At 39.9% G+C, this 15,226-nt stretch overlaps 1 protein-coding gene across 2 annotated transcripts in view; it reads left to right on the top strand.

The window, feature by feature from the left end:
* The window catches only part of FBXO36 (F-box protein 36), an 86,148-nt gene that overhangs the window by 50,105 nt on the left and 20,817 nt on the right, over positions 1 to 15,226 (top strand). For both annotated transcript variants that reach the window (XM_019445676.2, XM_019445677.2), the window contains exon 2: positions 6,635 to 6,743. In XM_019445676.2, the coding sequence (XP_019301221.1) occupies positions 6,635 to 6,743 (109 nt within the window). The remainder of the gene's footprint in view (positions 1 to 6,634; positions 6,744 to 15,226) is intronic.

The following is a 15,226-nucleotide window of genomic DNA, read 5'->3' as shown; positions in this document are numbered from 1 at the left end:
GCAGGTGGGTGGCAACCAACAAAGACTGCTATCAATTCCTAATCACATTCATCGTGTTTGAAATTTACTACTTAAAAAAATTTTTAATGTTTATTTTTGAAAGACACACACACACACACACACACACACACACACACACACACACACAGAGCAAGTGGGGGAGGGGCAGAGATAGAGGGAGACGCAGAATCCCAAGCAGGCTCCAGGCTCTGAGCTCTCAGCACAGAGCCCGATGCAGAGCTTGAATTCACCAACCGTGATGTGACCTGAGCAGAAGTCTGGTGCTTAACAGACTGAGCCACCCAGGTGCCCCTGAAATTTACTAATTTGATTCTCCAAGGGCAACTTCATTTGTGAATTCTTGAAGGAAAGAACTATTTCAACACAATCCTTGTTAATTTCAGTTTATTCCATTCTTATTTCAACCTCAGACTCCTCTCCATTTTAAATAATGTTGCTTTTATTCCTAAGGTTTTAATTCCTAGTGATTACTACCATCCCAGAGTGAAAATTTGGATGGCTGAAAATCTAAGTTTTGCTGTGTTTATACAAATTGAACCAAACATAGAGAGAGGAACACATATTTGATGTTGTAAATTTGCACCAAAAACATATCAGAATTATGGGCTATTTTAAATAAGGTGAAATAAAATAAATTATCTTCATAGTTCATCTAATAAAATAACACCTTTCTACCTTTTGGAAAACCAGTGCTTTGTGAGTTTTTGAGTGGTATCGAAAGGTAAAGTTACATGCGGAGTTTACCTAGCAGTCCTAACTTCTCCATTTCTCAGTAGGCTGTTCAGATAACAAAATCCTTCTTCACCTAATAACAGATCTGATTCCCAAGCTCTCCATGACACAGAATCTCAAACCCCACTCTGTGAAATCCCCTAATTATACATGATGTCCAAAGCGGGGAGAAACTTGATCTGTTAGAACAACAATAGTCTGCAAGACAAAGCAGAGACAGCCGTGTGCTCACTTACAAAACTATTTCCTAGACAGACGCTGAGAAAGATTTGGAATCTCCCACTGGCTGTGTGGTATCTGGCAAGTTACTCTAACCCTTCCTAAGTAACTTTGTTTTTAACTAGATAGATGACAGATAGATGATTCTTCTTAATTATGCTGTTGAAGAACTACAGCAAAGAGCATGCAATTCTTAATGATTACTGAAGATTAAAAAAAAAATCGAACATCAGGTCAGAGTGAAAACTGAAATAAATTATGTCTTGTGAAGAATCTGATCAGGAAAGCAAACCTCGCTGCATAAGAGCGAATATTGTTAGCTAGCTCATGAGAAAGATGTTTGGGATTTGGGGCTGAGTTGGTTTTTATGGATATGAAGGACTGGCCAGCAGGTGAACAAGAGGAGAAGGGAGAAAGAGGCAAGGACCCACCTCTATGGGGCACACTCCATATCTGGCATCGGGCTGGGGGCTTTGGATTTCTCCCGTGTCATCCCTCCAAGAGTCATCATCATTATTTCCATTTTGGAGATGAGGAAACCGAGGCCAAAAAAGATGAAGACATTTGCCCAAGGTATCTGATAGAAAACAAGGTTTCAACCCAGACCCATCCAATCGCAGAGTCTCTGCTTTTCTCCCATTAGTAGGATTTCTCAGCCAGTGTAGTTGTGGGAGCACAGTCTCAACCCTGGGGGAGGGCGGGGGTGTGCATTGTCCAAATATACTCAGATGCTGAGATGCCCAGCTGGGCCCACTTTTTTTCCCGTGTCCCCTCAAGGGCTGCCTAGTGAGTTGCTGTCCCAGTGGTGGAAAGGACCTAATGTTTAGGGGCCTTCACCAGATGAACGACACATGCCTCCTCATCTTCCCTTCGTAACCGGTGAAGGAGAGATGCCAGGGGGTTAATGAGAAATCTTTGACCTCTCTTTTCAAAGTAAGCTCAGGGGCACGTGGGTGGCTCCATCGGTTGAGCATCCGACTCTTGATTTCAGCTCAGGTCATGATCTCGCGATTCATGAGATCATGACAGGCTCACAGTGCAGAGCCTGCTTGGGGTTCTCTCTCTCCCTCTCTCTTCCCTGTCCCCCCTGCTTTCCCTCTCTCTCAAAATAAATAAGCATTAAAACAACAATGACAACAAAGTAAGCTCAATGTCCAAGTTTATTACAAAGATATACTGGAAATATATAGAAGTCTAAAAATATGCTACATATAAATTAAAATGTTAAAGAATTCTGCCAGCGATCACGTGTTTTCTACTAAGATATCACATCCTGGTGCGTATCCTCTGAGGAGGCTGCCTGCCCATCCTTCCTGGAGCGGGTATGAGGCCCGGTACGAGAAGTAGACGGGGCGACACCAGAAGATTCCCCGAGCCGCAGAAACAGAGGCGAGTTATCTCAGCTGTCCACGGTGGGTTTCTCCATTCATAAAAAGACAGTCGTGTACTGCTCACAGGCAGTTGGGAGATTCGGGGGACCCAGGGAGAGGATAGTGAAGCCCATGTGACAGCCACATCTCAACTTGCAAAAACCAGCGTAAGCCCCTCAGCAGCTTGTCTTGCATGTTCGTTAACAAAACATGCACGGTTAATAAGAACAAGATGCTTAAAACAATATTTATAGGCTTGAACATTTTCAAAATAGAGTTAAATACGTGACAATAGCTATGTATGAATATATGAGCTGAAATGAGCTGATGAGCTAATATCTAGCTAATAAGTAGCAATCAGTTCACAAATATTTGGGGATACCTCATAGCTCCGCTCCCTTCAAACTCCATCTGGCATGTTATATTTGCTCCCACTCTGATGTTCCTTCCCTCTGCATGTATAAATACTTTCCTTTCAATATTTGGATTAGTGGTGTATACACTTGTGAGCCTTTTAACAAATCATCATTAGCATTGTTCTGTGTTATTTTTTCACATAATATTTTATTGGCTGTGAAATATTCCATCATCTAAATGTGCCATCATTATTTAATTAGTCCCAGCTGGCAAACCCTCAGGTCAGTTCTGATTTTTCATTGTCGTAATTAACCTATGGCAAACACATGGAAAATGCTATACACATTTTCTGGCAAATTCCTCAGGATAACTTCTTTTTTTTAAAAAAAGTTATTTATTTATTTTGAGAGCAAGAGAGAGAGAGAGAGAGAGGCAGGGAGGGCAGAGAGAGGGGGAAAGAGAGAGAATCTCAAGCAGGCTCCACACTGTCAATGCAGAGCCCAATGTGGGACTCAGGCTCAAGAACCATGAGATCATGACCTGAGCCAAAGTCAAGACTTGGACACTTAATCAACCGAGCCACCCAGGTGCCCCAACAAAGGATACATTCTTAACAAGTAGAATGTTTGGGTCAAAAGGCATGAATGGCCTTTTGATAGGTATTTGCCAAACCAATTCACGCCTCTCTCAATGATTATTAAGGGCTTTATTCTTCCTTTGTCGCTTAAAAAAAGAAAAAAGGAAAGGAAAGGAAAGGAAAGGAAAGGAAAGGAAAGGAAAGGAAAGGAAAGGAAAGGAAAGGAAAGGAAAGGAAACCTTTACCAATCTGAAAGACAATAAGTGGTAGAAAATATCTACCATAATTTTCTGTTTTAATAAGTACAACATTTGGAACATAAGCGAGTCTTGACAAAGCTAAGTAGTGATTCTGAATATTAGCTTTTTATGTACTGCCCTGTAGAGATGACCCAATGAGTGTAGGATAAAGGTCATACTTGAAGAAAGCTTCGGGCCTCAGAACAAACCCTATGTTTATGAGTTCGAAGGGAGGAGGCTTGGACTCTGGGTCTAGCCAGTCGTCTTTCTTTAGGCTAGTGTTACATTCTCAGTAATTTACTTCAGATACGTCAGAGGAGCCATAGGATGCTGATCTGTGTGCAAGTTGACTTGAGTTTGTGCCCTGAGGCTTCTCCCTCTAGAGCCATTATTGGCAAGCACTTCAAATGTGGCCTTCTAAATCAGTACCAGAGGGTTGATGAATTAGTATACTGAATGTTGGAAATAATTTTTCACTGATGAAACAAATGAGTAACAAGCAAGATATGAGGCTGACAAATAAGATTGAACAAGTGTCTCTCTGCCTTTCGTAATGTTTTGTTATCGGGACGCCTGGGTGGCTCCGTCGATTAAGCGTCTGACTTCGGCTCAGGTCATGATCTTTCGGTTCGGTGAGTTCGAGTCCTGCGTGGGGTCTCTGTGCTGACAGCTCGGATCCTGGAGCCTGCTTCGGATTCTGTGTCTTTACCTCTCTCTCTGCCCCTCCCCCACGCGTGCTCTGTCTCTCTTGCTCTCAAAAATAAATAACACATAAAAAAAATAAGTAAATGTTTTGTTATTTATTTTACTTTAATTCCGGAGCAGTTAACACACACTGTTATATTCATAGCAGGAGTACAATATAGCGATTCAACAACTCTGTACATCTCTCCGCCTTTTTTTGAACAATGTTAAGAAGTAAGCTTGGTCGTATAACATTGCTGAAGTAGTGACTGGTCTTGAACTCCATCTGTTCCCGAATCGTCCACCTAACTAAGTGATCAGGCTAGAACTGTGGCTGATTATGTCATTGTAACATAGGTGTGCTTGTAGCAGAGAGCAACTTTCCCGTGAAGGTTCCCACACAGTGCCCCAGTGGTTGGCGAGGACGGGACTCCACTGACCTTCCAGAAACGTTGGACTTTTGTGCCTGCTTGGTGACATGGCAGAATTCAATCTGAGACTCGCTTTCCTTGTAACATACCTCCTGGTGGTATGGCCACAGGGAGAGACAACCCACCACTTCTTTTTTTTTTTTCTTAATGTTTATTTATTTTTGAGAGAGAGAGAGACGGAGAACAAGCAGGGGAGGGGCAGAGAGAGACAGAGTCACAGAATCTGAAACAGGCTCCAGGCTCTGAGCCGTCAGCCCGGAGCCACCGCGAGGCTCAAACTCACCAGCTGCGAGTTCATGACCTGAGCTGAAGTCAGACGCTTAACCCACTGAGCCACCCAGGCGCCCCAAGACTTTAGAGTTTTGTAACGTACACTTTCTTTCCCCCTTATCTATAGCAATCAGCACAACATCCAAATGAACAGTAACCCTTTAAAGGACCTACCTTCTGTTGGGCAGGGTGCTAGGTAAGGTGGTATAGCACATCTCCATGTTCCTGAGAGATAGCAGTTATCCTTCAGATATCAGGGAAGGGGAGACAGGTGGGAGATGAGCCTCAGGAGATGATAGGACGCAGGGAGGCAGCTCTAGAAGGAGAGGAAAGCTGGCTGAAGCCCAGGCCTGTAAGCAAGGGGGCAAGGAGTAAGAAGCAAGAAGATCTGGCAGTTCAAAGGCTGGGGGTGGGGGTGGTGGGGTGGTTCCAGAACAACCAAGAAGGGCCAAAGAACTGGTAGGGATGTGAGTTCTCTAGGAACTCTTCGTGAGTGTCTTTTGCTCACAGTGGCCCAAAAAAGATACACCAAGACTTGTGAGGACCCCAGGGAGCAATGGGTGGGTGGGGATAGGGGAGAGGAAATAAATAAAGGGAGGCCCCATAGCAAGCTTCACCTCCTTTAGCAATTTTGCCTTGGGCAGAGTCTTCCTGACCTCACTTTTAACCTCACAGTGGCAATGCTAGGGAGAGAGGAAGCCAAACAGTTTCTCTGTACTGTCTCCTAACCCATCTCTTCCCCCAAAGCCCTCATCTAAGTGTAGAAAGAAGCTGGTTTGTTTGGTGGAAGTTTTATGATCTCAATTAACTACCGAGTTCCATGACAGGTTGAAAAACGTGAGACAAATTGAATAAGCTTCACGGGGCTCCTCATTAGGGCCAAGGGCTGACACTGCCATGAAATCAACATAGAACTTAGGTGCGGTTGGTAACCAGGGAAATGAGGTTTGCTTCAAACAAACCACCATGCTCGTAGAAGACAAATGGACTATGGGCAGATCCATTACCAAGAAGTGTCCTGGTTACGTAATGACACTTACACGCATCAAACAAAGCACAATGGTGCTTTCCCCAGCCCTGGCTGTGTAACTGTCCTTTCTCTATGAGTAAAATATCCACTCATCCCGTCTGCCCCATAGACAGGAAGGGAGGCAGAGAGTGGAGCGGAGCAATTACTTTGGAACCGGCTCCCCAAGTTAGAGAGTCTCTACTCAGAGATCCTCAAGAGACAGATAGCCATCTGGGTCTGTGTGGTTTAACATCCACAGACTTGATAGATTTTTCTTTTTTAATTTTTTTAATGTTTATTTTTGAGAGAGAGAGTGTGAGCAGGGTAGGGGCAGAGAGAGAAGAAGACACAGAATCCGAAGCAGGCTCCAGGCTCTAAGCTGCCAGCACAGAGCCAGAAGTGAGGCTCGAACTCACGAACTGTGAGGTCATGACCTGAGCCGAAGTTGGACGCTTAACCGACTGAGCCCCCCCCAGCTCCCCGACTTGATAGATTTTTAAGATGCCTTCCAGCACTTTGATTTTGTGACCCTGATCTCTAAGGGAAATGTGAGATGCACAGACCTCCTTTCTAATTTGATGTGATGCTAGATTGCAAAGTCATAGTTGATGTTGGACACACAGCCTTATGTGCCTACTGCCGCGAGTTTTCAAAATCCCAGACCGAAGTGTAGCTGTTGGTATTGAGATCAGCTTTAATTTCTCTCCCCTTCTATCCAATCACAGGTAATCTTTAGATGGTGGAAGATCTCTCTGAGGAGTGAGTATCGATCAGCAAAGCCTGGAGAAGCAAAAGACACTCACGAAGAGTTCCTAGAGAACTCCCACCTCCAAGGTCAGAAAGGGAGCACATTATATATACTTACTGCTAAGTTCTCTTTACAATAGTCATAGATTTTCTTGCAGAAATATCCAACATATCATCATTTGAACTATTGATATGTAATTATGTACTTAAAGACAGAAAATTGTTAACATACCCTGAAATTTCTCTTGGGAAAAATCTCCCAAGTGTTTAAGGTTCTATAGGTTAACGTGTTCATTCCACTAATAATCTCAAGTTGTGTAAATGTAATTTTTTGCTGTAGCATTTAATTATAATAGGTTTCCTTTAGTTAAAAATGAATTAAAAGCTTATGTGAAAATGTAATCAAATTCTCAAATCCTTGAACGCTTATGCATTTTGCATTTAAAATTGCTACCATTTTTTTCATTTTTCAGTTTTATTTTTTTTACATTTTTATTAATGATTTATTTTTTAATTTGCATCCAGGTTAGTTAGCATATGGTGCAACAATGGTTTTAGGAGTAGATTCCTTAATGCCTCTTACCTATTTAGCCCATCCCCCCCTCCTACAAACCCTCTAGCAACCCTCTGTTTGTTCTCTATGTTTAAGAGTCTCTCCTGTTTTGTCCCCCTCCCTGTTTTTATATTATTTTTGCTTCCTTTCCGTTATGTTCATCTGTTTTGTCTCTTAAAGTCCTCATATGAGTGAAGTCATATGATAGTTGTCTTTCTCTAATTTCGCTTAGCATAATACCCTCTAGTTCCATCCACGTAGTTGCAAATGGCAAGATTTCAATCTTTTTGATTGCCGAGTAATACTCCATCATATATATATATACCACACCTTCTTTATCCATTCATCCATTGATGGACATTTGGGCTCTTTCCATACTTCGTCTATCGTCGATAGTGCTGCTATAAACATTGAGGTGTATGTGCCCCTTCGAAACAGCACACCTGTATCTCTTGCTACCATTTTTTTAAATATCAAATTTTGCTTCAAGAAATAATCTTGGGGTGCCTGGGTGGCTCAGTCAGTTGAGTGTCCAGCTTCGGCTCAAGTGATGATCTCACAGCCCTTGAATTTGAGCCCTGCGTTGGGCTCACTGCTGTCAGTGCAGAGCCTTCTTCGGATCCTCTGTCTCCCTCTCTCTCTGCCCCCCCCTCCCAATAAATAAACATTAAGAAAAGAAAAGAAAAGAAAAAGAAATAGCCTTAATTAGGTAGCATGTGGACTAAATAGAAATTGCCCTGAGTTTCCCCTTTGCTTTTTTGCTTTTCACAGTATGAAAATTTCAAATACAAATCAAACAATGGTTTTTAACAAACTCTCATGTACCCATAACCTGGCTTCAGTAATACTCAAAATATAGCCAAACCTCTACACAAAGCCACTGTTCCCACTGAATTCGTTTGCAGCAAATCTCAATTGTTACATCATTTTATCCCAAACCAAACTACTTGAGTATGTGTCTTTAAAAAGGATTCCTTTTAACTAAACCCTCTAATAATAATTTACTTTAATTATAAAAATTTAAAGCTAGAAGGCATTATAGAGATTTTTATTTCATTAGGAGTTAATATCAAGGACCTTTTACATATGCATTCTCATTTTATTGTTACAATATCCTTGTGAAATCACGAGCATTATCCCCATTTCACAGACGAGACTCAGAATGCTATGGTTTTCCAGGGCTTTACAGCTAACCTCAGACATTGCCAGAACTAAGCACTGAGAGCCAAAAAATCAAGTATATTAATCTTATTTTTAAAGACACCTTCTGGGTGGATCTTTGATAATCAACCCTCTTAAAGATATTCTATATATAAATTATAGTGTGTAATAGTTATTGTTTTAGACAGAGAGTAGGTTTTGTTTCATTAAATCTTTGAAAGTCTGGATTGATTGCCTTCAATTTCTGATACTGCATACATCTTTCTTTGTTAACCTCTTTACAGCGGGTATTTATAAAATGCATTAGTGGTTTAAAAAGAATCATGTTGGGGAAAGACTGTCCACTTTTTTTTTTTAATTTCTTTCTTTTTTTAATGTTAATTTATTTTTGAGAGAGAGAGAGAGAGAGAGAGAGAGAGAGAGCATGAGCAGGGGAGGAGAAGCAAGAGAGAGGGAGACACAGAATCCGAAGCAGGCTCCAGGCTCTGAGCTATCAGCACCGAGCCCAACTTGGGGCTGGAACCCAAAAGCCAAGAGATCATGACCTGAGCCAAAGTCGGACACCCAACTGACTTAGCCACCCAGGCATCCCTCTCAAGATCTTTAATCACACCTGCAGAGGCCCTTTTGCCATATAAGGTCACATATTCACAGCTTCTGGAGATGAGGATACAGGGCATCTTTGGCAGGGCCATTATGCTACCTACCACAGTGATATGTGTCACAATCTAAATTGCAAAATAAAAAACATTGCTGAACTCCTCCCCCCCCCCGATTTGCATTTATTTTTTAATTTTTTTAAGTAGTCTCTACACCCAACAGGGGGCTGGAACTCATGACCCCAAGATCAAGAGTCTGGTTTCCTACCAACTGAGCCAGCCAGCCGCTCCTAGATTTCCATCTTTAAAGGACAAAATTCACAAGTTTATTATTTAAAAAGTCATCCATGGGGGAACCTGGGTGATTCAGTTGGTTCAGCATCCAACCTGATTTTGGCTCAGGTCATGATCCCAGGGTTGTGGGATCGAGCCCCTAGTCCAGCTCTGTGCTGAGCTTGGAGCTTGCTTAAGATTTTGTCTTTCGGTCTACCCTCCCCCCCCCCCCCCCATTCAGGGGGTTTAGTCTCTTTGGATATCAGTTTCCTCAACTGTTGATAATGGAAATAATAAAAGCATTTCACGCATAGGGTCCTTATGAGGAGTAATTGAATGAAGTGCTTAGAATTTGCTGAACACATACCAACTGGCTATCACAGTTTTTAAAATTTGACAAGTGAAAATTCCTTCTCTCTTCCTCCAGGCTCTGTTCCCCTGAGGTAACTACTATAAATAACTTCATTCTTTGCATTTGAATTCTTTCTGCTTGGGATTGTGTGTGTGTTTGTTTGCAGAAATAGAATCTTTCATTCCTTAATTTGTTTTTGCACTGATTATATTGTGAACATTTTTCCGTGAGCATACGTAAAGAAGTACCTTGTCCTTTTCCAAGACTGTATGGTATTTTATTGTAGAAACATACAATCCTCAATTGATGGGCATTTTCAAAAGCCTTTGGGCACATTCTGGGACGTATTTATCTTTGAACACTTACGTGAGAACTCCTGGAATTACTGGAACTAAAGAAATGTACATTATAATTTTGATAGAGTATTTTGAGTATTTTTTAAAATTTTATTTTAATGTTTATTTATTTATTTTTGAAAGAGAGAGAGAGAGACAGAGAGAGACAGACCATGAGCAGGGGAGGGGGAGAGGGAGAGGGAGACCCAGAGTCTGAAGCAGACCCCAGGCTCCGAGTTGTCAGCACAGAGCTCGATGTGGAGCTTGAACCCATGACCCGTGAGATCAACACCTGAGCTGAAGTTGGACGCTTAACCAACTGAGCCACCCAGGCACCCCAGAATTTTTTTTTTTTTTTTTTTTTATTGAATCTAGAGTTCAGGGCTAACTTGACCGCGGATGGTACTTCTGTTAGCTGGCTTGAGTAGCACTGTCATGGGATACAGCACAAATGCCGTCTATAATTTATTTGACCTTTATAATTACGCTAGTTTGGAAAGCATTTTAAATTGGGCGATTTGCATTATTTCAACTTTTATTCATAAAATGAGACTTCATTAATATTTTGCTGCCACCATATTTTAATTTTGAGTAATTCAAAATGCCAATTACTTCACTGTTCTCTCACACACACAAAACTGTTCTCCGAAAAACTGCTGTATTAATTATACTCCATCCACCAGGATATGGTTTTCTTGCACCTTTGCCATCACTAATTAGATATTACTATTCTTTTTCATCTTTTGCAGCCAGATGGTGAAAATAGTGTCATATTTAATTAGCATTTTCCTGATAACTAGTAAGTTGAGCATCCTGTCATGTTTAATTACCATTTATATCCTTTCAGTAATTTGCCTGTCTGTATTCTTTGTCCGCTTGTCTATGAAGTTTGAATTTTTTTTTTCCTGAGACCTTAAAAAATCTGAAGAAACATCTATGGATTTTTTTTCCTCTCAGTTAAATAAATAGGAATAATCAGAAAATTAGCTATTAGAAATATTTTAAAAAACTGAGTCTAAGGCAAAAATCTGCCTATATAAACTCCACTCAAAGTGCTGATTCATGGGTTGAAGTTGAATCCAACCTAAAAATAAGTTGTTTTCCAACTTATGTCCCTTTTATAGTTGGTTGCTTTGATCTTCGAATGAGGTATAAGTAGTGGTTAAGTATTTAGGCCAATCCACAAAAATCCCTGTGATAAAACCAAATGGCTTCAACAACCGTATCTTGTGAACCAAACGACAAAGTTTCTTGTTTCTGCTGTTGCTTGTGAAAGGAAACGTGGGTGATATGGTGATGTAGTATAGACGTCAAAGAATGGAAATTCTCTTGGACATTTAGATGATTTATGAGGAAAATGGGACTGCACGTTTGAAATGGGGACTATAATGGAAAATTGATAACTCGAATAAATACTAATAATCCTGAAATATTGGCCTGTGGTCAGATTCTAAGAATATTGGTACACCGGAAATAAGAGAGTGGGAAACAGATGTTCTTACCTTATTCCCAAACCTGTGCCAGGCCCACACCATGGATCCGTGATCCATTTTCTCTGGGTTCCTTCTTCACTTAGCCTGTATCTCAGACTTTGACTTGGGACTTTATTTTCTCAGGCCTACCCACCACCTCTTAGTCAACTCCCCTCCTTCTCTCTGGCCTCTTCAATCAGCTGGTCCTTGTCTTCAGCCTGGATTTCTAGTTTCTGCCCGCCTGGGGTAGGGGTCTGTGGGTAGAGGTGGGGTAGGAGAGTGTTAGAGGCAAAAGCACTTCAAGGAAGTGTGGGAGCCTAGCTCTGGGCGACAGAGCAGGGAAAGCAGATCTGAGTAAGACTTGTTGTATTTTATTATTTTTTTATTGACTAATTTTTTGAGATAATACACATAGTAAAGCAAAAATTAAATCAGTTTAAAAAGATTTTTAAAATAGGGGTGCCTGGGTGGCTCGGTCGAATGTCCGACTCTTGATTTCAGTTTAGGTCATGGGTCTCAGTCTTCATGAGTTTGAGCCCCATGTCAGCCTCCATGCTGACAGTGTAAAACCTGCTTGGGATTCTCTCTCTGTCTCTCTCTCTCAATAACATAAATAAACTTAAAAAACAAACAAACAATTTTAGAATAAAAGTAAGTCTCCCTCTGATCTCATGTTCAGTTCCTGTGACAACCATCAGTAACAGTTTCTTGAATATCCTTCCAGAAATGGTCTATGCATATATACAAAATATATTAACCCAAAAAGAAGAATCTTATACATTGTGTTCTATACCTTGCCCTTTGAAAGCTTTAAAATTCAGAAATATCTTAAACCTACAAAACAGAAGACAACCCAACACCAATAACAAAAGATGTTAGCATTTGTCACATTTACTTCATTTATCCAAATTATCAAATATGTTGGTGTATCTTGCTCATAATCTCCTCTTCTTTCAATGGCTGTAGTGTCTGTAGTGCTGTTCTAGTTTTCATCCCTTGATAATGATAATTTGTGCTTTCTCCTTTTTTTTTTTTCTTTGTGGCCCCTTGTTAGGGGTTTGTTTTATTATTTTTTTTCAAAGAACTTTTAGCTCTGTTAATTATTTATTTATTTATTTATTTATTTATTTATTATTTTTGATTCCTGTTCTTACCTTTATTATTTCCTTCCTACTACTTCCACTAGGTCTGATTTGTTCTCTTAGCTTCTTGAGATAGAAGCTTAAATCATTGTTTTCAGCCATTTTCGCCCTAAACTTTCTTTAAGCGTAGCTATATTAGTCTTGATAAGTTCTATCTTTATTCTCATTCAGTTTAAAATATCTCCTAAGTTCCATTTTGATATTTTCTTTGACCCATAGATTATTTAGAAACATTTTGTTCAATTTCCAGGTAGTTGGAATTTTTTTGGTTACTTTTTTTTATTTCTAGCTGGTAAACAAAGGATCAGATTATCTACTCTAAATGGTTTTAACTTTGTTGTCATCTTTTCTCAGGGCCATATTAATCTCCCTTTATCATCCTAGTTTCATTATACATGCTGCTGAAGTGAGCACCATATTTACTTAATATCTTTTAAAAACATAAAATCATTACATATATAGCCAAATTTCTACCTCTTCCCTATTTTGCCTCCATTCCCTTCTACTGCGATTTTCATTTCCAAGGATATTGTTAAACATAAATAATATATACTATTTTTAGATGTTTAAAATTTTACATAAATGGCATCCTAATATGTCATTTTCCAACTTTGCTTTATTATTCAACACTGGTTTTGAGATTTATTCATGTTGATGTATGTAGGTCTAGTTCATTCATCTCAATAGTTAATGGTATTCTATTATATTATAAACCATAGTTTACTCAAACATCTCCCTTACTGAGGGTTGTTAGGTGGTTTCCACTTTTTGGCAACAACACATCTTCATTTACCCTTGTGTAATGTGTGAATGTTTCTTTAAGTTGGGTGTGTAGAGGTGTATTTGTCAAGTTGTAGGATATGTGCCTCTTCAACTTTACCAGGGAATGACAACCTGCTCTCCAAGGGGGTTAAATCAATTTATACTCTTGTTGGCATTTTATGAGAGATGTTATTTCTTTATATTCCTACCAACATTTGCTGTAATCAGAGATACATGTTAATTTTTGCCAAACTGGGTGTGTAAATTCCCTGATTATTAATGAGGTTGAATATCTTTTCTTACATTTATTAACGACGTGGGTCTTCCCTTCTGAGAAGTGCTAATTCACTTCTTTGCCTATTTCCACTTTTTGGTTGTTTATCCTTTTTTCTATTGATTGTAGAAATTTTTTTACATGCATATTTTGAATACTAAGTTTGGTTAAATGTGCTGCAGAGGTCTCACCAAGTTTTTGGTTCATCTTATCACCTTGTTTATGTATTTTTACTCATATAGAAGTTTGCAATTTTAATGTAGTTCAAATTTGTCAACCTCTTTTTATAAATGTTTTTGAAAATGATTTATTTATTTTAAAAAAGTTTATTTATTTATTTTGCAAGAGAGCGAGAGAGCACGGGAGGGGCAAGGGAGGGGCAGGAGAGGGGCAGAGAGAGACGGAAAGAGAGAATCCCAAGCAGGTTCCACACTGTCAGTGCAGAGCCCTCCTCGGGGCTTGATCTCACCGATCATGAGATCATGACCTGAGCTGAAATCAAGAGTCAGATGCTAACTGACCGAGCCACCCAGGCACCCCTTGTCAGTCTTTTAATATATGGCTTATACTTTTGTGTTTTAAGACATCTTTCCCTTCTCTGATTTCGTGAGGATATACTCCTATTTTTAATTGAACTATCTTACAACTTGTTCCTCATATTTTAGTCTTCAACTTATCTCAAGTTTATTTTTGGCTATGATGAGATGAGAAGTTTTACGTTTTTTCTGTATTTATAGGACAGGATCTTTAGTTTGTCTCCCACCAACACTACACTGCTTTAATTACCATCTTTATAGTAAGTTTTCTTACCTGCTAAAATGAATTCATCTTCCTCCTCCTCCTTTTCTTTACAAAAAAAGAACTGTTTACCTGTTCTTGACTTTTTACTCGGCATATGAGTTTTAAGGCCAGCTGGTAAAGCTATGCAAAGATCCCTGTTGAGATTTTAATTGGAATTGGGTGGAATTTCTAGATTTTTGAGGAGAGAATTGTCATCCTTTGGTCTTCTCAAAATGAGCGTGGTATAGGTCTCCATTGATTTAGGTCTTCTTTTACGTAGAGTTTTAACGTTTTCTTCACATCGGTCTTATTTGACCTTTAAACATGTTTTGCTCAAATTCTTCCCGGGTAGTTGGTGATTTTTTTTTTTTTTTTTTTTTTTTTTTTTTGTAGCTACGAGTAGGATCATGTAGGGGCACTTGGGTGCCTCAGCCGGTTAAGCTTCTGACTCTTGGTTTTGGCACAGGTCATGATTTTGCGGTTTTGTGGGTCCGGGCCCCACATGAGGCTCTGAGCTGCTGGCAGTGGGCAGGGAACCTGCTTGGGATTCTCTCTCTCTCTCTCTCTCTCTCTCTCTCTCTCTCTCATTCTCTCTCTGCCCCTCCCCCACCCATGCTGTCTCTGTCTCCCTCAAAATAAACACACTTGTAAAAAAAGAATAAAATCAGGTAAAAAATCCACTTTAATTCTGTTTTAAGTTTTAAAGATTAAAATTTGAAACGATTAAAATTCTGTTTTAAGATTATGTAAAACGTGGATGTGTTTCCCAAGTCAAAACTGTAAAACAATGTACCTACAGAGGTTTGGTTTCGTCCCTATCTGTTCCGCCTTTTCCTTCCCTTTCCCTGGGCTAACCGCTTGTGTTTG

The sequence above is a fragment of the Panthera pardus genome, unplaced genomic scaffold (assembly GCF_024362965.1).
Source record: "Panthera pardus isolate Hobbes unplaced genomic scaffold, ASM2436296v1 HiC_scaffold_10, whole genome shotgun sequence".
Lineage (NCBI taxonomy): Eukaryota > Metazoa > Chordata > Mammalia > Carnivora > Felidae > Panthera > Panthera pardus.
The sequence above is the reverse complement of the archived record's forward strand: the minus strand, read 5'-3'. Positions and strand labels throughout refer to the sequence as shown.